The sequence below is a fragment of the Triturus cristatus genome, chromosome 6 (assembly GCF_964204655.1).
Source record: "Triturus cristatus chromosome 6, aTriCri1.1, whole genome shotgun sequence".
Taxonomy (NCBI): domain Eukaryota; kingdom Metazoa; phylum Chordata; class Amphibia; order Caudata; family Salamandridae; genus Triturus; species Triturus cristatus.
The window spans coordinates 1433669922-1433692591 of NC_140589.1; the positions used below are offsets into that span (position 1 = coordinate 1433669922).

The following is a 22670-nucleotide window of genomic DNA, read 5'->3' on the forward strand; positions in this document are numbered from 1 at the left end:
CAGCCTATCTTCAAAACAGGCAGCACCTCTCTTTATTCAGAGTGCCTGCCATCAAAGCCTTCTTGGAGGGACTCAAACGAGTAATTCCCCCAAGACACCCACCGGCACCGGTGTGGAACCTCAATGTGGTCCTCACCAGATTAATGGGTCCACCCTTTGAACCTCTCCATTCATGTGAGATTCAATTCCTCACCTGGAAAGTAGCTTTCTTAGTGGCAATCACTTCGTTGAGAAGAGTTAGTGAACTCCAGGCACTAACCATTCAAGAGCCATTCATACAGGTTCACGCAAACAGAGTTGTACTACGTACCAACCCCAAATTCATGCCCAAAGTGATATCGCAGTTCCACATGAATCAAACTATTGAACTGCCTGTTTTCTTTCCAAGTCCACAAAATGTCGCAGAGAGAATGCTCCATACACTAGATGTAAAGAGGGCCCTCATGTACTATATAGACAGAACTAAGGACTTTAGGAAAACAAAACAACTTTTCGTTGCCTTTTCTCCACAACACAAGGGCAACGCCATTTCCAAAGCAGGGATAGCCAGATGGATCGTTAAATGTATTCAAATTTGCTATCAAAAAGCTAAACGCACATTAACGATTCCCCCACGAGCCCACTCAACACGAAAGTTAGGGGCGTCCATGGCTTTCCTAGGAAACATTCCTTTACAGGAAATATGTAGAGCAGCCACATGGTCCACTATACATATATTTACCAAACACTACTGTGTAGATGTACACTCAAAACAGCAGGCAGCTGTAGGACAGGCTGTTCTCAAAACTCTTTTTCAGACTGCTGCAGCTGGCACGGGCAGCCGCCGCTAATGGAGGGACTGCTATATAATCTATGCACAGATATGAATTCAGCAGCCCACATGCCTCGAACTGAATATGCTACTTACCAGTATGCATCTGTTCTTGGCATGTAGGGCTGCTGACATTCATATCGCCCACCCTCCTCCCTGGCGCCTGTAGCGGCTGCAGCACTCAGAATTACTGGATAGCATGGTCATCACTTACTGTATCTACTCCATCACTGCCACAATGGCGAAAAACAATCTAAGGATGGAGAGGATGCTCATGCGCACTGTAGTCCAGGGGAGGAGCCACCTATCTCGTGATACTTCGAAGACTCTTCCAGGACAACAATGTGCAATCATCCGGACCCAACACTAGGCGGCGATCTATGCACAGATATGAATGTCAGCAGCCCTACATGCCAAGAACAGATGCATACTGGTAAGTAGCATATTCATTTTTGCCAGTGCGAGCAGCCGGGCATTGGATACGTCTTGCGTGTTCGCGCGTGCTTCCTTTGCCCTTTGGGACTTGGTTGAGGCCCTTCTGCCTTCTCTACCTGAAGGACAAAGGCCAGATTTACATAGTTTTCTTCATGATGGCAGGGGAATGGCAGTTTTCCCTGAGGTCTTCCCTTGATGCCACTGACTCTATGGGTAGAGCTCCTGCTCGGTCTGTAGCTTTGCGCCGCCATGCATGGCTGCGCGACAGTCGTTTCCCAGACAATTTTCAGCATGCTCTTAGAGATTTACCATTCAATGGTGTGGAACTTTTAGACAGCCACGCAGATTCAGCGGTGTCCCGCCTCATGTCAGGACTGTCGTAACATTCGACTTTATGCATTAAAGTGTCCTTATCTTCTGTATAGGTGATGTGGTCTTGTTGTTTTGGTTTTCAAGAATATTCCGGATTCTACGCATAGTACTCCGTTACTGTAGATGGTTGTTCCACAATTTCAGTTTGTCTTCAGTACGGCCGGACGGCTGGTTCTGTCTTCATTTCGGCCCTCTGACTGTGTACTTTGCCCAGGAGGGCTCCCCGCGCAGGGGTTGAAAATGACCCTATGTGGGGTGTTTGCTGGCTATTCAGTGGTTACCTTAGCACTCTCCTATGGAGTCTTCCTCACAGCCTTCCTTCTCTGGGTCAGGCTGTCCATCTTCTCTAATGTTCTGCGATCTTAACGTTAATATCGCTCTATTGCACTTTCTGTTACAGCAGGCTCCAGTTGCCTGTAGTATATTCTATGCCTCAGCATGGGTTTCGTACCATGCAGCCTATGCTTCGCCTGCCCTACCAAGGCCCCTTTTTCAGCATCATAGAGTACACCCTGGTATGTCTACTGTTTAGGGTGTTTGCGTTCCCGCTTCTATGCTCAGCTGTTACTTGGCTTGTCTTTAAAGGTGGCGGCTTTGCTGCGTACGTCTTTGATGTACACTGCCTTATGCCCTCATTTTATGGGCACTTTCCACATGGGACTTTCTGAACATTCCTTGTTGCTTCTGCACAGGTGTTTTCCACACTTCGGCATTGGGTTCCTGCTGTAACACTCTCAAGGAGGGTGTTCTCTTCAGAGTACTAATTTCTTGGGTCCCTGGGCCTTTAGGTTGGTCCTCACTATTTCACTATTGTGCCTGGCTCCATCTCATCTGTCTAGCGGGGAACTGTGGCTCCTCCCGGGCAGGTGACTGATGTCGCTTGCATCTCTGGACATGGTCCTGTCCACTTCTGCTTCCATATGACTGTTGGTACTTTTCACGTCATCTAGTATTTGATCAGGTTAAAACGTTTTTTTACACGTATGGTTTCTTAATCCATTTCTGCTCTGTGCTCTTCACACAGCAGAGTCGCGCCGGCAAGGTTCCTTTCTGTGGTGTCTGTGGTCTTCGCCCCAGTCTGCTCGTCCTACGAGCTCTTCTGTGGGTGTACAGCTTTCCAGATACCCCCCCCCCCCCCTTTTTACCAGTTGCCTACCCTGCTGATGCATCTTTCACCTATGGGCGGGTCACGCTACCTTACTGTACTTTATTTTCTATGCTTCGTGTGGTTCTTCCATCCACACGGCATGCTATGTATGTTCCTGTCTTCCACATGTCTATTATTCTACTGTACTGTTTTGGGTACTTATGATTCTTGCCGTCCGCCCTCTCACATGTCTTGTGAAGGAGAGGCTGCGTGCTGGAGTGTCTTGTGTTTCTGGTACAACCATCACTTCCTGGCCAGGGGTCGGCATTCTGCCAATGCTGTCCCACGTATCTTGGCTGATGCGGCTTCGACAGTGCTTTTTTCCACTGTTGTGCATACTGGACCAGTATGCACTGCTGTCATAGCAGTTAGTCATTTCTCTGGGTTTTACTTTAGTCCACACATTGGATCCTGCGGATCCATGGGACCCATGACTCAGTCCTTTTCTTTACGAAGCCATGAACTCTCTCCTCAGCACCGACATTTCTAGGTTTATGCTTTCCTTCTCTCAACCCGGTATACATACGGGGGTCTTCGAGCTGTTCTTTAATGGCTTGTAGTGCCTTTGCCTCCCATTGTTTTCCGCTCTTTCAGAGATTCATGGGTGGGTGTGACTGCACTGGCTTCCAGTTCCCACTGTGTTTTGTAAGTGGTATAAGAACCACTGTCACAAACACAGGATAGGCCTAGGCCTAGGGAATCGCTGGGGCTACACTATACTACCAAAGGTTAGGAAGTGGGAGGCCCACGGGATTCAGGTGCAGAGTGGAAACACTCACGCGTAATGCGTAAAAGTAGATAGAAATGGAAGTTGTTAGAAATTAACAGTTTTGGGACACTTCTGGTATAGCTAGGAAGTCGAGACTCGGAAACTAGACCCTTGGAAAGTCAATACCCTTGTGAGCACCGAAGTACTCAAGTTACCTAGCCCACGGGCTGCAGGTGCATAGGTGTGAACTTGCGTCGGGTTTCGTCGTTGACTCCTATGGATGCCTGAAGGAAAGTTACTGACAGGCAGTCAGTGAAGAGTGTCCGGTGGATTCCAAGGATGGAATCAAGAAGGAAGGATACCTGCAAGCAGAAGGGACAGAGTCTAGGTCACCAGCCAGGAGCTGGGAAGGAACCAGGCGATGTCGTGAAGATGCAGGTGAAGAGGTGAAGCTTGTCGCAGCAGCCACGGGTACCAGGAGGCGTCGAGGACGACCAGGACCAGGAGGTGAGCTGTCCCACGAAGGCTCTTGCTGTCGGCGGCGTCTAAGTCGAGTCAGCACCCAACAAGCCTTGGCAAGCGGAACCCACGCAGGATGGAGGACTTGCTTCTGGTGCAGACCAGGAAGGTCTGGGGTGCTTCTCTTTCACAGAGGAGCGGGTGCCAGTCTGGAGGAGCCGGACCAGCAAGATGAAAACAAAGGTTCGTCGTCGCAGAGGTCACTAGCCAACGGGCCAGCAACCGGACAACACGTCGAGCAACTCAGGTGCAGAAGGGCCCCACGCAGAACACGTGAAGTGTGGGGAGCTGGTCTTCTTTGCAGATGGTGCTCGGGATGGGGGCTTCTCAATTCCCCAAGCACAGCCTCGAGGGAGCCTCAGAAGTCGCGCTAGTCAGGTACTAGCCACTTTTCCCAAGTCGCCGGTCCCACGTCCCTTGTCGCCTCCACGGGTCTCAGCTTCGCTGCAGATGTGGATCTGGGCAGAGTTGTCTGGAAGTCTCGCCACTGGTCAGTCTCTGCAGTCGTCCCTCGTAGGATCAGTCTCAAAGCAAAGCAGCGGTCGCTGGATGGTGCCTGGTTGCCCAGGGTGGTCACTCCTTGGCCACTAGGGAGATTTCTTCAGTCTTCTTCCTGAGGTCGAATGTCGAAGGTCCAGAGTTTCTGTACAAGTTGCAGATTCAGGTTAATCTAATTTAGCAGGGCTCAGCTACCTACTGATATACTGGGCTAGTGGGCTGGGCTACCTGCAAGGTCCCTCCTATGGGTGGGACCAGGAAGGGGAGTGGTTACAACCCCTTTCCTTTGTCCAGTTTCGCGCCAGAGCTGGGGCTGGAGTGCCCCAGCGCCGGTTTGAACTGGACTATGCATGGGACACCTTGTGTGCCCCAGGCAGTGTCTAGTTTCTTTCATCCCTCCCTGCCCCAATACACTAACTCCTGTCTGGGGTGGTGCTCACACCTCCCAAGGCAGGAAACCTATTGTCCAAGCCTCCCTCGCTGGAAGGACTCCCAGCAGCAGGAGGTCAGACTTGTGTCTGTGGCAGCAGCATCCATTTTGTGATGCTGGGGCTCTGGTTAATTTTAACCGGGTAAGTAGGTTTCAACATGTCTTCTCCCTCTAGAAGGGAGGAATAATGTCCTCATTGCCAGAAATGGTATGGGGGTTGTAGGAGAGTAGGGTCTGCAATCCTATGATCACCCCAGATTTTTGCTTTTTGCTTCATTGGTTTACGACTTTCCCTGGCTGTGGGCCTGCTAATCAGACCCACAGCCTAGCTGTTCTCTCTCTAAAGTTGACGCAATGTACCTTAGGTGCATTTACCAATTGGAACTGGGCCACCTTATCAGTCCCTGTACCAGCATACCTTAGATATCCAGGGCATAGGTGTACCCAGGGCCTACCAGGGGCTGCAGCATGTATTATGCCACCCCTGGATGGCCACCCAAATCTGACACAACTGGCTGCACGACGGCTGGGGCAAGGTGGTGTAATCACCCTTTGCTTTATGTATAGTATTCCTATATCTAACCCTAAAATGGACACATGTATTCCTATCAGTCACTCCTATGGCAGGCCTTATCAATCCTGAAGGCAGAGTGCTTGGAATCATGTGAGATGGTGCTCTGGTATGAGCTGAGCCTGTCTGCAGCTTGCGGAACCAAGTCCTAATAGCTGTTCCAGGATAACGCGTACCATATACTCTTAAAGTGCATTATAATCCTCGCGGTTATTTGCTAACTTTGGTCTCGCATTATCCAAACATGTCGAGTAAGGTGTCATACAAATTGGAATACTAACCCCTCGCCAATTCTGGCGACGGGGTTAGCATTCCACCCTTCTAGAGGGACATGACATGTATGTAACTGTGAACCCCGGTTAAAGTTGACTCGAACCTCAGCATCACAAAATGGATGCTGCCACCACAGACACAAGTCTGACCTCCTGCTGCTGGGAGTCCTTCCAGCGAGGAGAGCTTGGACAAAGGGTTTCCTGTCAGGGGCGGTGCCAGCACCATCCCAGACAGGATTTTATGTATCCCAGGTAGGCAGGGCTGAGAGGAAGGTGACTGCAAGTGGCACCCCGGTGCTCACTGTGCATAGGCCGGCTCAAACCAGTTCCAGGGGCACCCCAGCCCCTGAGCTGGAGAGAGTCCGGACAAAGGAGAGGGGTGTAACCACCCCCCCCCCCCTGGTCTCACCCATAGGCAGGACCTAGTCACGGGCCAGCCCCTTTTCTTAGGATAAAGGTAGGAGCGGGCCCCCTTCCCAAATTGGATAATTCTGAATCTTGAACTACTTTCCACGAAAGGAACTCTTTTTTTTTTTTTTTTTTTTTTTTTTTTGAAAAACCTTTATTGACATTTCAATCATTAACAAGTATGGGCCTACAACCCCCCTGGGCCGGCCGCTAAGCAATCAGAGCAATAAGAGCAAATGTAAACACAGGCAGCACCTCGGAGAGCAGAATCTTCATTCCAATATAGTCCAGCCAGTGAGCCGCGCAAGTAGGACACCAGGAGAAAAAGGGTTTTTCATTTTATAATGAAACAAGACAGTAGGATCAGGTGCCAAACAAGTTCCCAACAGCGATAAGGGGCAAGAATAATAGACGTAAGCAATAAGCAGCAATATATTGGATCAATGGCGCAGACACGGGAAAATCCGGATGGGGAAGAATATCAAAAACAGTTGCGCCTGCAGGCCCCGGTACCTAACGCCCAGAAAACACCCCGGAAACTGTGGCACACATGAAGAGGCGACGATTCACAACAAAGGAGGTGTACCGCGCTGATCCCAGAAAAGAAAAAACAAGAAGAGGCGGAGAAGAAAAAGGAGGCCATGGAAAAAGTAGTAAAGACTAAAGAGTCCCCTCCCCCAACCCCCCACCCTGCACCTCTGCAAATGAGTATGGCCCCCCCCCCCCCCCCAGCCTTGTGCGTGTCGCCCTGGAACTAGACCCGAAATATAGAAGAAACAGGGAAAAAGGAGTAAGAAAGAACCCCACCAGATGGGGGGGTGGAGAAAGTATAATAAACTGGAGGAGGGCCTTAAAAACATACCCCCGGCTTCTCCCTCCCGCACGGTGAAGTCTCCCCACCGCAAACAATAAGCAGCACCAAATCGACCATATCAAAAAAGGGGAATGGGGAGCATTATGCACCAACTATGCTAATAACCATGAGAGTACGCAACCATGAGTCCGCCCGTCTACTAGATGACCACCCCCGAAGGATCAGCCTCATCCTTGACCACTCTTTGCAATTCTGCCCATGCCTACCCCTCGACCCAGCACCATGTCCGATGTTCCAAGGTAAAGGAGTATCCAAAAACAACCGGGAAGCGACGCACACAGGTGGGGTGGAAGTCTCTGAGTACCAACACAGTCCGCATCATGGAGGGACGTCTTTCCCAGTGCTGCCCCAGGATCTGCACTGCACACAAGGTCCAGGAAGGCTGAATCAGCCAAAGTAGACAAACGTTGCTGGAATTGTCCCTGGGTCGCCGGAGGCCGTGCACGGGACAAGGCCACCACCTTCCACTCAGGTCCAATACCTCCGGAACAGATCAAACCCTCAGTTAGCCGATCACACGGTAGCATACTGTCCGGAGTGTCCGGCTGTGCACTAATCGCAGGGGTGGCCGCGACATTATCCTCCTGTGTGCAGTGCAGGAAGCCCCTGTGTACCTGTGGACCAGCATGCCGCCACTGTCCCAACGCTGATGCCACACCATCGAGCTTACTCCCCAAGACCCCGGCGCCACGAGCCAAGGAGAAATGAAGGGCACCAAGGGCCTCTAGGAGGTCGCCGTACCCCAGCACCGCTCTCTGCGATCGCTCCGCCACACTCCCAAAAGTCACACACTCCCAATCCTGCTGCGACCCAGTGGACAGGATGGTAGGCGGCATAGCAACAAGATGGCCGCCGGGAAGGCCCAACTCGTATTGGGGCCGGGACCCAGGGACAAGCGCCTCGAGGTCCACGTCGCTGAAGACAGGGGTCCGGGGGCAGGCACAAACTCAGCCGTTGCGTGGTCACGGGCAACAGTCGTCCCCGCCACGGACCAGCTCCCGCGAAAAGCCGGGAGCAGCCCGCAAGGATCAGGGCGAGCTAGGGGCGGCGTCCGGGCAGCTCACCGTCAAAGGCAGGGGCAGGCACCGAAGAATCTGAGAAGTGCACCCCCGGGCATGTCCTCGGTCCGCTACGCTTAGCAGTGGGAGCGACTACGGCAAAATGCAGGCCGAGGGCAGCACCGCTCCGGTGGACCGACTCCACCCAGTCACCACAGGCCGCTGTTGTGAAACTGCCACCCGGCCAAGGCGTCCACTCGAGGTCCCGGCTCCGGGGCTGTACGGGCCGCAAAGTTCAACTGCAGATTTCTCCGGCGGTACGGCAGCCAGAAACCTCGGAGTCACACGATCGGTTGTCACTCTCATTCACAAACACGATCTCATGGCGCAGACTGAGGATCTCGTGCAGGATATCCGTGCGGGATGCGGAGGTTCACGGAGCCGGGAGTCTACGCTGCCGTCCCGGTCGCCATCTTGGCTCCTCCCCACTAAGAGACGACGAAAGGAACTCTTGACTTTTTCTGAAGACTCTCCCTTGTGGCTAAGGAGTAGCCACCCTGCACCAGCAGGCACCACCTAAGCGTTTGCGGTTTGCTGCACGTCCATCCTCCGGCTCCAGACTGACCAGCTCGACGAGACCCGGATTCCCTGCCATCTCTGACCTCTACCTGCATCATCAGCCCAGCTGAGATTCATGGGTGTGACGAGACCTGCGGGACCGGCCATCTTCAAAACCTGCACGACGCTTGCCTAGCACGACCACCGAGGGACCCTCGAGTGAGTGCTCCTGGGGTTTGAGAAGCCCTAACCCTGAGCAGCTCAAGCACCGAAGACCAGCCTCCCAGCATCCCCGAGATCTGCGTGGGGGCCCTTCTGCTCTTTGCCGCTCACAGCGTTGTTCGGTCACTTGCCCGTTGGCTAGTGGCCCTCCTAACGACGTACCACGACATTTTCGCCGCTGGTCTGGTTGCTCCAGACTGGCCCTGGCTCCCCTCCAACAGAGGAGCGCCCCGGACCCTCCTGGTCCACTCCAGACGCCATCTTGACTCCACCGCGTGGGCTTGCCTTTGCCAAGGGTTGTTGCCCCAATCCTGGGTCCAGCATCGCCGACAGCAGACACCTTCATGGGACAGCTCGCCCCTTCTGCCTGGTCGCTGACAACGCCTCCTGCACCGAGGGACAGCAGAGTCCAGCGTCACCCACTCACCTGATCGCGGTGACTACCTCCGGTGCCATCCTGGTGCCAACCCAATCACTGGCTAGTGTTTGAGAACTGAGTCCCCTCTGCTTTCAGGTCACCTCCATCACCGATCCAGGCTTGGATCCCTCCGAATATCGACACTGGTCGCCTGCCAGCAACGCCTTCTTTCAGGCTCCATAGACTTCAACGAGGATTCCCGACGTCTTTTGAACCCTATGCAGCCGCAGCCCCTGGGCTAGGTAAACCGAGCATTCCGGTGCTCCAACGTAGGTTCACTCTCTAAGTGTCCAGATCCTTTTTCGTTTTTAGTCTAGCTGGTCGGATTCGGCCGGAAACAGTAACTTTGAGAAACGCTAGCATCCATAGACTTCTTCCCGCATCCCGCGTGAGAGTGCACACTCTACACCCGATCTCCCTAGGCCTCCTGCTCCGGACCTTAGAGTCCAGTAGTGTAGTCCTAGCGATCCTGAAGCCTCTGGATCAGGTTACTTACCTGCTAGCAATTCGCATTCCACTTTTAGTGTATATGGTTTTTGTGCCCCTCGGGCATTTGTGTGAATTGTGCAACTTGAAGTATTTTCATAAGAGTTTTTGTATTGTGCTTAGCTCCCTGACTCATAAAGAGCCAGGGTAGTCTTGTTATAAATAAATATCCTTTATTTTCATAACAACTTGTGTGGTGTCCTTTCACTTGGTGTTCAAGGGGTAAATGTGGTGGTAAAACAGCTGGCTTAACACGCCCTCTAGAGTTTAGCCTAAAGACTGCTCTTGTCCATGCTACTAGGATAGCTGGTCTATAAGGTTGACTTACAACCAATCATCAATAAGGGTCGTTTGGTATGATACACAGTGATCACTAGAATAGTGAGCACTATATATCAGGCCAACTTCTCACAGGGGTATTATTCCAAAGTGTTAGACACCTTACACGACATGTTTCGATAAAGCCAAACCATAGTTACCATAACCGTTTAAGATTATAAGGCACTTTAAGAGTATATGGTAGGCTATATCATAGAACAGCTATAAGGACATGGTTCCGAAAGCTGCAGACAGGCTCAGCTCATGCTAGAGCACCATCTCACATGTTACCAAGCACTCTGCCTCCAGGATTGTTAAGGCCTGCCATAGGAATGGCTGATAGGTACACATGTCTATATATAAGGTAGGTACAGGAATACTACACCTAAGCAAGGAGTGATTACACGACCTTGCCCCAGCTGAGTGATCAGCCAGTTGTGTCATAATGGAAGGCCAGGCCAGGGGTGGCACAATACATGCTGCAGCCCCTGGTAGGCCTAGGGTACACCTATGCCCTGGGTACCTAAGGTACACTGTACAGGGGCCAATAAGGTGATCCTAACCAATTGGGTTATGCACCTAAAGTACATAGCATAAATTTATACATTTAGAGAGAGAACAGCAGGGCTGTGGGTCTGATTGGCAGGCCCACAGCCACATCTAAGTCGAAAACCAGTGAAGCAAAAGCAAAAAGTGGGGGTGAACATAGAAAGCAGACCCTACTCGCCTACATCGGGAACATTCACACACCTAATTGATTGGACAAATATCTGAAAGAAACACGTTAGATTCCTCACCTTAGAATATCCCCAGGGGCCAGGCTGGATCCGGAAAGATTTTTCGGCAGCAATACCCTTGGTAGGCGTCATCAGCGGCTCCGCGTCCGTCGTCGGCGTCGTGCGCCGGGATGACGTCGTCGGAGTACTTAGACGCTGCCCTCGCACGCTGACGCCAGTTCTTCTTTTTACGCGCCAGACAGCGTCGATCCGGGAGGAGCATACCCTTTTAGTCATTTTTTGACTAAAGTTTTTGACTCTTTTGGTCTCTTTTGTCGACTCGACTCAGGTGCCGGTAGGATGCCTGGTTTTAAACCCTGTGACTCCTGTCACCGACTGATGTCGGTTACGGACCACCACCGCCGGTGCCTCTACTGCCTGGGGGCCGAGCACGATTCCGAGTCGTGCCGGACTTCGAAGGCTAGGTGGGAGCGGTCCCGCAAGCTACTGGAGTTCTGGCCGTCGGCTCCGCGCCGTTCACGGTCCTGGTCGAGGAGGAGGTCGAGGGACCGGTCGCGGAGCCGCAGTCATCACCACCACTCGTCCGGTTCCAAGTCTTCGGGTAAGTCGTAGCATAGTAAGAAGTCCAAGAGGCGACATAACTCTTCAGGCTCCCCTCGCCGGTCGCGCGACTCGGCTGAGGGTTCGGGTGGTACCACCCACGTGGCTCCGTCGGAGCCGCAGGAGTCGCATCCGTCCCCATACCCGCCGGTCCCTGGGACCGACGCGACTCCGGCGGAGATCAGTGCCTTCCTCTCGGCCATGACAGGCCTGGCTCCGCCGTCAAGCCGGCGGCTCCAGCCCTGGCGCCGTCGTCGACTCCGGTCCCGACGCCACAGGTCCCCGTGGGATCCAGGCCTGGATCCCAGACGATGCCGGTCGACCTCTTGACCCCTCCGCCGGCATCGCCTCCGGTACCACCTCAGGCACCGCCTTCGGACGACGCCGTTCCCCGGTTCAGTCCCGGTCCGGGCCCGGCGTCAGAGCGGCGCCGCCCGGTGCCGCGTTTGACACCGATGGGTGGCAAATTCATCTTCCGCCCGGCTCCGATCATTCCACCTGTCTACCAGGAATCGGATGACTGTGACGACTGGGAGGGGTCTGAGGACCCTCTGGCCCAGCAGGGCCAGTTATCACAGGACTGGGCAGATGAGCTGGGGGATGCCAGTGGTCTTGATACCTCCCCTGACGTTGGATTCATCTCTCCTCCGACTGTGGCTTCGGAGGAAGGTGCTGCATTTTCAGTGGTGCTGCGCAAGGCGGCCGAAGCCCTTGGGCTGGAGCTGCCTGCTGTGGCCGGGAGGACGAATCTCCTCACAGAGCTGCTTCAACCATCAGCAAGCTCCTCGGAGCCTCTGCTGCAGTTCAATGAGGCACTCAGTGACGTTCTGAAGGGCACCTGGTCCAAGCCCTCCACACTTCCTCCTGTGGACCGGAACGTGGCCCGGCGCCACTGCCCTGCACCGGGCAACCCCAGATTTCTGTCCCAACACCCAACGCCCGAGATCCTGATTATCCAGGCCTCTACTTCCCAGACCTCTTTCCCGTCCGCTCCCCCGGATCGGGAATCCAAGAGACTTGAACAGTTTGGTAAGAAGCTGTTCTCCTCCCTTAGTTTAGGATTGCGGTCTATTAACATCGCTTGTCTCTTGGACCGTTACTCCCACTCCCTGTGGGATAAGGTGGAGGACGTGCTGCCCCAGTGTCCGGAGGAGGCCCGGACACGGCTCGCCCAGGCTCTTGCCGACGGACGGGATGCAGCGCGGCACGCTATCAGATGTGGACTGGACACTTCGGAATCGCTGGGTAGGGCGATGTCGACCACAGTGGCACTCCGCCGCCACGCCTGGCTGCGGTCCACCAGTTTCTCAGGGGATGTCCAGAGCACCCTCATGGACATGCCCTTCGATGGCAGTCGCCTCTTTGGCGACAAGGCGGATAGTGCGCTGGAGCGCTTTAAGGACTCCCGGGCTACGGCCAAGTCCTTGGGCCTCCCGGCCCCACGCCCGCAAACTTCCACTTTTTGCCCCTTTCGTGGCCAAGGAAGGGGCGCCCTCTCACGTCCACCTAGCCACAGCCCGCAGAACCAACCTCGACGCGGATTCCGCTGAGGCGGTACTGGGGGACAACGTGCCGGTCAGTCCACATCTACCACGGCAGCATCCGCCTCAAAGCCCTCCTAGTCCATGCTTTGAGGCCCATTCCACGCCAGTGAGAGGCAGAGTTCGCCATCACCTGCTCCACTGGCGTTCCATCACGTCGGACAGGTGGGTGCTGCAAACCGTCCGAAGGGGCTACTCCCTCCCCTTCGAGGTGACCCCTCCAGCCATGCCACCACAGTACCACCGCATGTCAGGGGCTCACTTGGATCTTCTACAGGAGGAAGTTACGGCCCTCTTGGCCAAGGGGGCCATCGAGCGCGTTCCTGGTCCAGAAGTAGGTTGTGGTTGTTATTCCCACTACTTTCTGGTTCCCAAGAAGGGCAAAGGGGGCCTACGCCCTATCTTGGACCTCAGGAGCGTCAACGCCTTCCTCCGGAAGGAGAGGTTCAAGATTCTCACCCTAGCTCAGGTTCTGGCTTCCCTAGACCCTGGAGACCCTTACTTCCACATCCCGGTCCTGCCGGCCCACCAGAGTTACCTGTGATTCACGGTGGGCCAGGAGCATTTTCAGTTTACCGTGCTCCCCTTCGGCCTCACCAGTGCCCCTCGGATGTTCACAAAAGTGATGGCGGTGGTCGCAGCTCATCTGCGCAGATTGGAGGTTCCAGTCTTCCCCTATCTCGACGACAGGTTGTTCAAGGCGGGCTCGCCCCAGGCAGTTGACTCCCACCTCCAGACTACGGCCGACCTCCTGCATTCGCTGGTGTTCTCCATCAATGTGCCGAAGTCACATCTGAGTCCCTCCCAGACGCTCCTCTTCATCTGGGCGGTTCTGGACTCTGTGCAGTTCCGGCCTTATCCTCCGGAACAGCGGGTCCGGAATATTCAGGCACTGATTTCCATCTTTCAGCCTCTATCCCGGGTTTCGGTCAGGTTGGTGCTGCGGTTTCTGGGTCTGGTGGCCTCCTGCATCCTGTTAGTGCACAACGCCAGGTGGCGGATGCGGGCTCTGCAGTGGGACCTGAAGTTTCAGTGGGCCCAGCATCGGGGCAACCTGTCTGACCATGTCTTGGTCTCGGAGGGCCCAAGTCACCTTGGTGGCTCCGGATTGGGCACGAAGGTACTGGTATCCCGAGCTACTCAGTCTGTCGATCGATCCCCCGATACGACTGCCTCTTCGGGAGGACCTTCTGTCGCAGCAGCAGGGGACGGTCCTCCACCCAAACCTGTCCAGTCTCCACCTCCATGCGTGGAGATTGAGTGGCGACAGTTGATGCCATTTGACTTGCCTCCTGAAGTCTGTGATGTGATTCTGGCAGCCAGGCGTCCCTCCACAAAATCGGTATACGCCTGCAGGTGGAACAAATTTGTGGCATGGTGCACAGCAAAGGCTGTGGATCCCCTTTCCGCCCCTCTTTCTGAGGTTGTCCTCTTTCTTCTTTCCATGGCCCCGCAGGGCTCTGCTCTGGGCACTCTTAAAGGTTATCCTTCAGCTATCTCTGCTTTCTTACGGCTTCCTGATCAGCCTTCTCTTTTCAAATCCCTGTTGTTTCTCGATTCTTCAAGGGCATTACTCACATGTTCCCTCCTGTCCCTTTCGTAATGCCTCAGTGGGATTTGAACCTGGTATTGACGTATCTGATGTGCGCTCCCTTTGAGCCACTTCATAATTGTCCCCTTCGTCCGTTGCTCAAGACTGCTGTCCGGGTTGCCGTCACCGCTGCTAGAAGGGTGAGTGAGCTCCAGACTCTCTCTTCTAAGCCTCCTTTTCTTTCTGTCCATCCGGACACGGTTGTTCTCAGGACTCGTCCTTCCTTTCTCCGTAAGGTGGTAACTGCCTTTCACATCTGGCAGTCTGTTACATTGCCCACCTTCTTTCCGCCTCCGCATCCTTCGAAAGAGGAAGAGAGGCTCCACCGTCTGGACCCAAAACGGGCGCTGTCCTTTTATTTGGACCGCACCAAGCAGTTCCGGGTGGACGACCAACTCTTTGTGGGCTACGTGGGCGCTGAGAAGGGGCGGGCGGTGCACAAGGGAACCATCTCTCGGTGGGTCGTTTTGTGTATCAAAGCTTGTTACTCCTTAGCTAAAAAGGAACCTCCTATAGGACTGAGGGCCCATTCCACTCGGGCCACAGCGGCGACAACTGCCCTGGGCCGGGGAGTCCCCTTGCAGGACATGTGTCAGGCTGCAAAGTGGGCCTCGCTGCACACGTTTGCCAAACATTATTGCCTGGACAGCCAAGTCCGGAGAGACTGCTTCTTTGGCCGTTATGTTCTCCAGGACTTTCTGGTGTGATCTTGGTTCGCAGACCCACCACCGGGGTTGGTATTGCTGGGGTATCTATTCTAAGGTGAGGAATCTAACTAACGTGTTTCTTTCAGATGAACAAGTTACTTACCTTCAGTAACGATATATCTGAAAGAAACATTAGTTAGTTAGATTCCTCACCAACCCACCCATCCTCCCCATTCTGTTAACCGATATCTAGGGTTGAGGTTATCCCTTTCAGGGCCCTAGAATTTTTTGGCACCAGTGTCGGTCTCTTGCATGGCTCTGCGTTCCTGGCGCGGAAAGCTATGTACAAGAACTGACGTCAGCGTGCGAGGACGGCGTCTAAGTACTCTGACATCATCCCAGCGTACGATGACGGACGCGGAGCCGCAGACGACGCCTAGCGACGCGCAAGGGTATTGCTGATGAAAAATCTTTCCGGATCCAGCCTGACGCCTGGGGATATTCTAAGGTGAGGAATCTAACTAACTAATGTTTCTTACCGATATATCGTTACCAAAGGTAAGTAACTTGTTCTTTTCTCGCTGTTCTTCTTCCTTTTTCTCTTTATATTCTCTTATTTATCTTCATTTTCTTTCTTTCTCCTTAATTTGCGAACTATCCAATGATTACTCATTAGTGTACAGTGCCTTGTATTACCTTGTACTTTGTACTCCACACTTTTTGAATACCGTGTGCGACAGTACTACCTGCCTATCATATTGCTGAGATTGTTACATTTCTACCCAAATGATGTATCCCATTAATTACTTTTTTCTCTGTGGACCGTTTGCTGCTTTTTTGTCTATTTCTTTTGGAAATACCTAATAAAATATTATGAAATCTAATAAAAAGAAAAAAACTAAAAGAAAAATAATTAATGGGAAGTAAAAGCTTTGAATTAATATTACTGCGAAGTAAAAATCTCAAAAACCACAAGATACAACTGCAGGAGCATGGGAGGTGTTCATGTTTGAGGTTCAGGAGCTCATCATATCTCGCAAGCAGTTGTCATTCTTTGGGGCTGTGAAGGGAATTTTCAACTTGTTTTATAGGTGTATTTTCACCTGACTTTAAATTCACAAAGTAATCCACGACGTTCGCAGAGCCCAATGTCACCGTGTTTTTAAATGTGTGTGCATACTCCTCTAACTATCCTGGTGATAATGTAGTGATGTGTCCTTGTGTTGCTTTTTTTCTAGAATCTTCAGCTTGTGAGTGATGGCTGTTGCAATCTACAGAAACAAATTCAAATTGCCCAACTCTTCGGCGTTCCAGTAGTGGTCGCTTTAAATGTTTTCAAGTGAGTCTTTGCATTAAGCTGCGAGTTTTCAAATGTACCCTCCATGCATCACATGCTCTTTGTTTTTTGTTCTGAAAATGTTGTGTTTGCTTTTTTCGTAATACTCCTATGCTTATTTGTCATGCTCTTAAAGTGTGTTACCCATCAGGAGCACCATATGACACCCGTTTTATAAATCAATTTAGTTGGTTTCTTGCAAATAGCGATCACAATACCATAACCAGTACAAGTAAACAAAACATTTGACTTTAGTCAGACGGGACAGCATGTGTTTGAATGAGAATCATACATGGGACAGACCACAAAGTGAACTACCTTAATAGCGGAAACATAATAATCCTCATAATATATATCTTATCTGAATGATCCGACACTGTGAAAGCTGTCGTAACACATTTCCCTATTTTGCTAAACGTTTTACGATATCCACAAAGTTCATGCACCACTTTCTCAGAGGACAGGCAGCAGTCCATCTGCCTTTGCCAAGTCTCTATACTTGCATGATTCCCCATTTCTGGACACTAGTCAGTTAAGCTAACCGAAACCAGAAGGTGTACAGAGTTAGCCTGTGGTTGGGCAGGTTGCCGTCTCTTCAAAGACCATTGGAGAAGGACTTTGGAAAGATAAAGATGCTCTTCCCTTCAGAAAATGTGCATCTTCTTACAACCCCAAATGGTGTGGATGGAGAACCCTTGCTCTCCGTTAGATCAGATAGAGATTGAGTTCAGTATATCTCCCATTGCACAGTCTGGGTCAATTGTAGTATACTCTGTGCAGGATTTTAAATTGTTGTATCATAATAAATTTGGTGATCACTTCCCGGGGTATAGGTCAAAGCCTCAATCTGTTGCCTCTGGTATCTCCAGATCACTTGTAGGTTTTCCCTGGTTGTTTGGAACGTGTCCATGAGATTCTTGTACATCCAAGATGTTAGTCATTTGTTTGGTGTGCATCATGCCTTTTTGTTTGTGTGTAGCATGATGCATCATACCATTCAATTTCAGATTTTTTTTAGTGCATGCCAGATCTGTAAAAATAAATTATCTTCATCTAGGTCAAATTTAGTTCTGAGTTTGTCTACTGTTTCTATGCCATTCCTTGGAGCCAGATCCCATACTTTAGATACTCTTCCCAGTTTCTCATCTGCCAAAGGGCTGCTCCCTCAGTCAGTATTTCTCCAGCCTACCTTGTTTGTAGCGGCTTTCCAGGTTTTGATCACAATACTATTGGCCTGTGGTATTATCCCTTCAATCTTGCCCAATACAGGAAACACACATGCAATGCTTCTCTCAAAGATCCACAAAGCAGGACAAAATCCCTTTATAAACCTATCATATACTTGCTCTTGTCTTCCTATTTAAGTACCCTAATAAGAAGGTAAAACCTGATCAAGGATGCAAGGGATTCCAGAGGCAGAGCAAACAGTAATGGGAAGAAAAGGTAGCCTAACCGCGTACCTCTCTACCTAGCTTGATCCTGTTCTCCTTCATTGATAAACTCTCTGCAGTATACACCAATGTAACCAAAGTCACACATGCAGGTCCAATCCCATTTTTGCTTGATATTAGCAAAAAGAACCAGTCTGTAGAGTCAAAGGCCTTTTCAGCATTCAGTGACTTAGTTTGGTGAGGGAATTCAGTGTTATTAGCTCTATGAATAAAATTGTGAAGCTTGTGTAGATTCATCCTTTTAGATCTTAGAGTGCTCTGGACTGGTTCATATGCAGCAAGGATGTGCTGACTGTTAGCCTAATGGAGAGAATCCTGGCAAAAATATCTTTCCACGTTTAAGATGGAGATGAGACAGTACAACAACTACTCACCCTTTGGCTTCCGTTGTTTACCTATCAAGGTGATGATTGCCTGTCGCTAATGCTCAATCAGTTTCGGGAGTCTGCTTCCCAGGAGACGGGGCTACTGCTTGACAATTCTACACAGATAATTTCTCTGATTGAAGTTGTTTGATTTGCGCCTGTGTTCCATGAGGTTCCTGTTCACTCCTAGCCTCTCACTGTCCCATGGCCACAAGAGTCCAAGTTCGCTGAGAATGAAGGACTCGCTGGTTTTTAATTGAGTGAGATTTAATTCTATATAATAGTCTGAAAATGTCTGTTCCACCCCGTCACCTCTTATTTTTAAATGGATATCCAGCTGCTCATATACCCTCTCCTGTTCAGTCAGTCAGCTTTTCAGCCTTATTCCCTAGCTTGTACATTTTCCCAAATTCTCCCTATATTACGAGGTTTATCTACTATTGCCACTGCCTCCTTGTACAAATTTCTCTGACATTCCAATGTTCGATTTTTTTTTTGCTAATCAGGGTAGACCAGTTGCTCTCTTCTCTTTGCCAGGAGTTCAGATTCCAGGTCCCAACTCGTTGCACCTGCTTCTTTTACCTATTCTTATCTTTAGACATGCCGTGTTCCCATAGGTCTGTCCTGAATGCGTCCAAAATGCAAAACTGCCTATCACATCCTTTCCAAGTCTTCTCTAAGGCCTAATTCATTTGCAAACTATACGAAACCCATGCACTCCGTACCCCTGGTACTATATTTTCCTGTCCTGTCACTGCCAATGTCATCATTAAAATAGCCACCAATGATATGTACTGTATATAGGGTGTATGTTAATTGTGTGCCTGGTTTTCCAAAGACCTCCCCTGAAGCCTTGGTGAGGCACACACACTTACATTGATAATCTCCAAGTGCTTCAATTTCCCGCTTGCCGGAAAACTGCAACCTTATGGATCTGTTCACTTTTTATGTGGTTAACTTGAGACCTTTCCTCTTGTCTATGGCTTCCCATTGCTCCTCTGGGTAAATACGTCCAGCATGGACCAGCAGTGTGTATTTCTTTTTACTCACAAATTGACTGTCATTCACCAGAAATTGTTTCCTGGAACAGTACCAGGCCATGTTGGTCATTTAATGCACTGAGTGACAATTGCCTTTTTAATCACGTCTCTGTGCCGATTCACTGTCCATGACCTGGTGCACCAATTTGCAGGTTCATCCTCCAACTCATTGTGATCTGTCATCCCATTGTTACCGTCCAGCCTCCTCCACACTTTCTTCCCCCTCCCAAAGACTCACAAACCGTATTGCTGCAGCAGAACAAAACATGATGCTTCAATGCCCTCCCATTGTTTACTTACACAGCAAGTTTCACAACTACCCACTACACCTCTGTGAAAATCTGTTGCCCCAATAAACAACTCTGGAATGATACGTTACCATTACCAATCTTTAAAAAAAAGGAAGAGCAGTATCTTGGTACGTTCTGGGTAACCCCCGGTCTCTCCCATCACTGATGATCGGCTCAAATATACACTGAATTGTTAACAGTAGCCAGAGTGGTTGACCACCAAGAATAGCCACCTGTCTATCACCACTTTGTCATTACCCAAGTCGCAGTTGTGCAAACATGACCATAATACAATTTTCACTAACAGAAGGCAGGCCATAGTTCCAAATCATTCGTGTGCCAGGCAGCACGGGTTATAGCAGGTTATCGACCTCCCCTTTTTAGGTCGAAGGACCGTCCGGTCTGCCGAAGGCAAAACCGGAAGTCCGGAGATCTTATGATGCTTAGAGTGGCTATTTAGCCCGCCTCTCTTTTTGGCTCTCCTCCTTTGGCTGGCTTCCTAAACTGAGGCCAGCCATTGGAGGAGAGAGCCGTCCCTCCAAATAGGCTCTGTCTTTTTCAGATTCGGGGGCGTGTTCCGTGCTCTTCTTTCCACTTTTTAGCCACGCCCTTTTTTAGGCGTGTTTTTCTCTCCTCCAGCCAATGGCAAGAGGAGAGAAAAAGAAACCCGCCCCCGAATTCAAAAACGCTACTGCGTTTCTCCGAGGCATTTCTGCTTTGCCTCGGAGAAAGGCGGTGGTTAAACTGAGTCAGTTACCCAAATTAAATAACAGGATCACTTGTGTCTAGTTTCCCTGCGCAGTCCTCAGCTGAGATTTAAACAAGTTGGACACCAGTGCACCCGTACCGCAACCCGGGCAAGTCATCTGGGCCTGTAAGGGCCCGGAATCGAGTCGAATACAACAGCACTGCTGATGTATTGGTAGTGTTTAAACATTTCAAAATACTGCTCGAATAGTGTAAAGACAGCTTTACCTGATGTGATTTGTGCAGGGCTTGTTTGTCGGACCATGTCATATAATAATTGTAGGCTGCTTTTGTCCAATTTAATGTTCTCAGTGCCGTATACAGTATATATTCCTAAACCTGTGCAATAAGAAATTGACGCCTCTAAATGGTTATTTAAATTACCAAGAACGATTCGCGTTATTTTCTATGGCGGTTTGGTATCCCAGAGTATAGCTCCAATTCCGGTCACATGGTTTAGGTCTGGTAACCATGGAGATACCGCGGGTTTAACGTCACAGAACCAGCACTTCCTCATGCGCTCGTGACTTGACACACGAGCAACTGCTCGAGGCCGCTGACGGGCGGGGCAAGGGCCACTGTCACTCCGGACACCAGGAAGCACGCAGGTCCTCTCCGTCGCGCCGCGTCGTGACGTCAGGCGCTGGCTGGCGTGGAAAAGGCCGAACCGAGGCCATCCTGGCTGTGTTGACAAGATGGTGGCTCCGGGGGAGTATTTTAGCATCGGCAGCCAGGTGTCCTGTCAGACCTGCCAAGAGCAGCGGTTGCAGGGCGAGGTGGTAGCCTTTGACTACCAATCCAAGATACTGGCGCTGAGTATCCTTTGACAACGTGTAGGGAGCGGGTGGGAGTAGGTATCTGGTGGCTGCTCGGCCTGGCCCCCAGGAAATGCCGGGGCTTCGGACAGGCCTACTTATATTGGGGTTATGATTATTTTCTCTTAAGGAGCAGATGATAGTTCTGCCGATTATGTTTAGGAATACAAAGAAAATGTTATACATGGGCTGAACCAGGGTGCGAACTTTGAGCGACATTCTTCTTTTGGAGTGGCAGGGTTGTTCTGATTCGAGCGGTAGGTCTTGCTGGGTTGTCAGCCTTCTTGATGCCACATGTCTTTTAGGCGACCCCACAATGTAGCTGTGCTCTGAACGCGCTGACGCTCTCCGCAAGTTAAGGTAGTTATACACGTATGTACTATTGTAGGTTTCTTGTTCTCTGCAGCGGGGGTGACCCGCATTCTAGCAGTGGGTTCTAGTAGATTACAGCCATCTTGCTGCTGCTATTAAGGAGTTCCATCACGCTGATGCTGCTGTTGGATATGTTGTCTGTCTCGTAGGCGTGTATGGCAACCGGTTACATGTGATGCTGCATAGCAGTGTATATCAAATAACTTAAACTGTGCTGCTTCTGGGGAAGTTTTATATAATGTAGCAGTGCACCATAGGTTGTGAAAGTGATTACTGTCATTTTTTTCCCATCCGATTTATCTGTGCTTGAACGTAGTGCCACTGCAGGACCCTATCACGGCTTGTGCAAGCTGGTTCATGTCTGACTTGCTAAGTCTGATATTTGATTATTGAATGACAAGGTGCAGCATCGACTGCACTGACTGCAGCCGGTTCAGCTCTCCCCGTTCTGAGTCTGCCTCCCTCCTCCTCTACTCTTACCACTCTTCTCCTTTCTTTCTCTTCCTTCTCCTTTCTCGCACTCCTCTTGCTGTCCCTTTTCCTCCTTTCATTCCCTTTTCTGCCCTCCTCGCTCTTCCATCCTCTAGCCTTTCTCTCACTTGCCGCTCTATCCACTTTTCCTGCTTCCTTTTGCTTCTCTCCCCTTCATTCTGTCTTTTTCCCATGTTATGCACTCTCATCCTTACCAGCTTTTCCTTCTCTCTGTCGCCTCTCTCTTGCATTCCTTCCAACCGAGCCATCATGCCACATAACTCCTATCAGCATGATTTCATTCAGCGCCACACAGTTCCACGCAACACCATTCCATTCCACACATTACCATTCTACACCACTCAATTCGACAACACACCTCATAATTCAACTCAACAATACATATACACAACACACCACATACATCCAATCCACGCCACAGAATACCACATAATCCTATCAAATTCAACAACACACCACGTAGTTAAACTCCACCATACCACTACACAACACAAAATACCATTCCACATAATTCCACTCCATAACACAGAATCCCAGGCAAGGTTTTAAAAACAAAAACCGAAACAAAAATAATGTCATGAGCAATGCCAATAGCTCTAA

At 50.7% G+C, this 22670-nt stretch overlaps 1 protein-coding gene across 3 annotated transcripts in view; it reads left to right on the forward strand.

Annotated features, from left to right (window-relative positions):
- The window catches only part of MTHFD1L (methylenetetrahydrofolate dehydrogenase (NADP+ dependent) 1 like), a 1409858-nt gene that overhangs the window by 996028 nt on the left and 391160 nt on the right, over nt 1-22670 (forward strand). For all 3 annotated transcript variants that reach the window (XM_085612491.1, XM_085612490.1, XM_085612492.1), the window contains exon 23: nt 16401-16501. In XM_085612491.1, coding sequence (XP_085468617.1) covers nt 16401-16501 — 101 coding nt within the window. The remainder of the gene's footprint in view (nt 1-16400; nt 16502-22670) is intronic.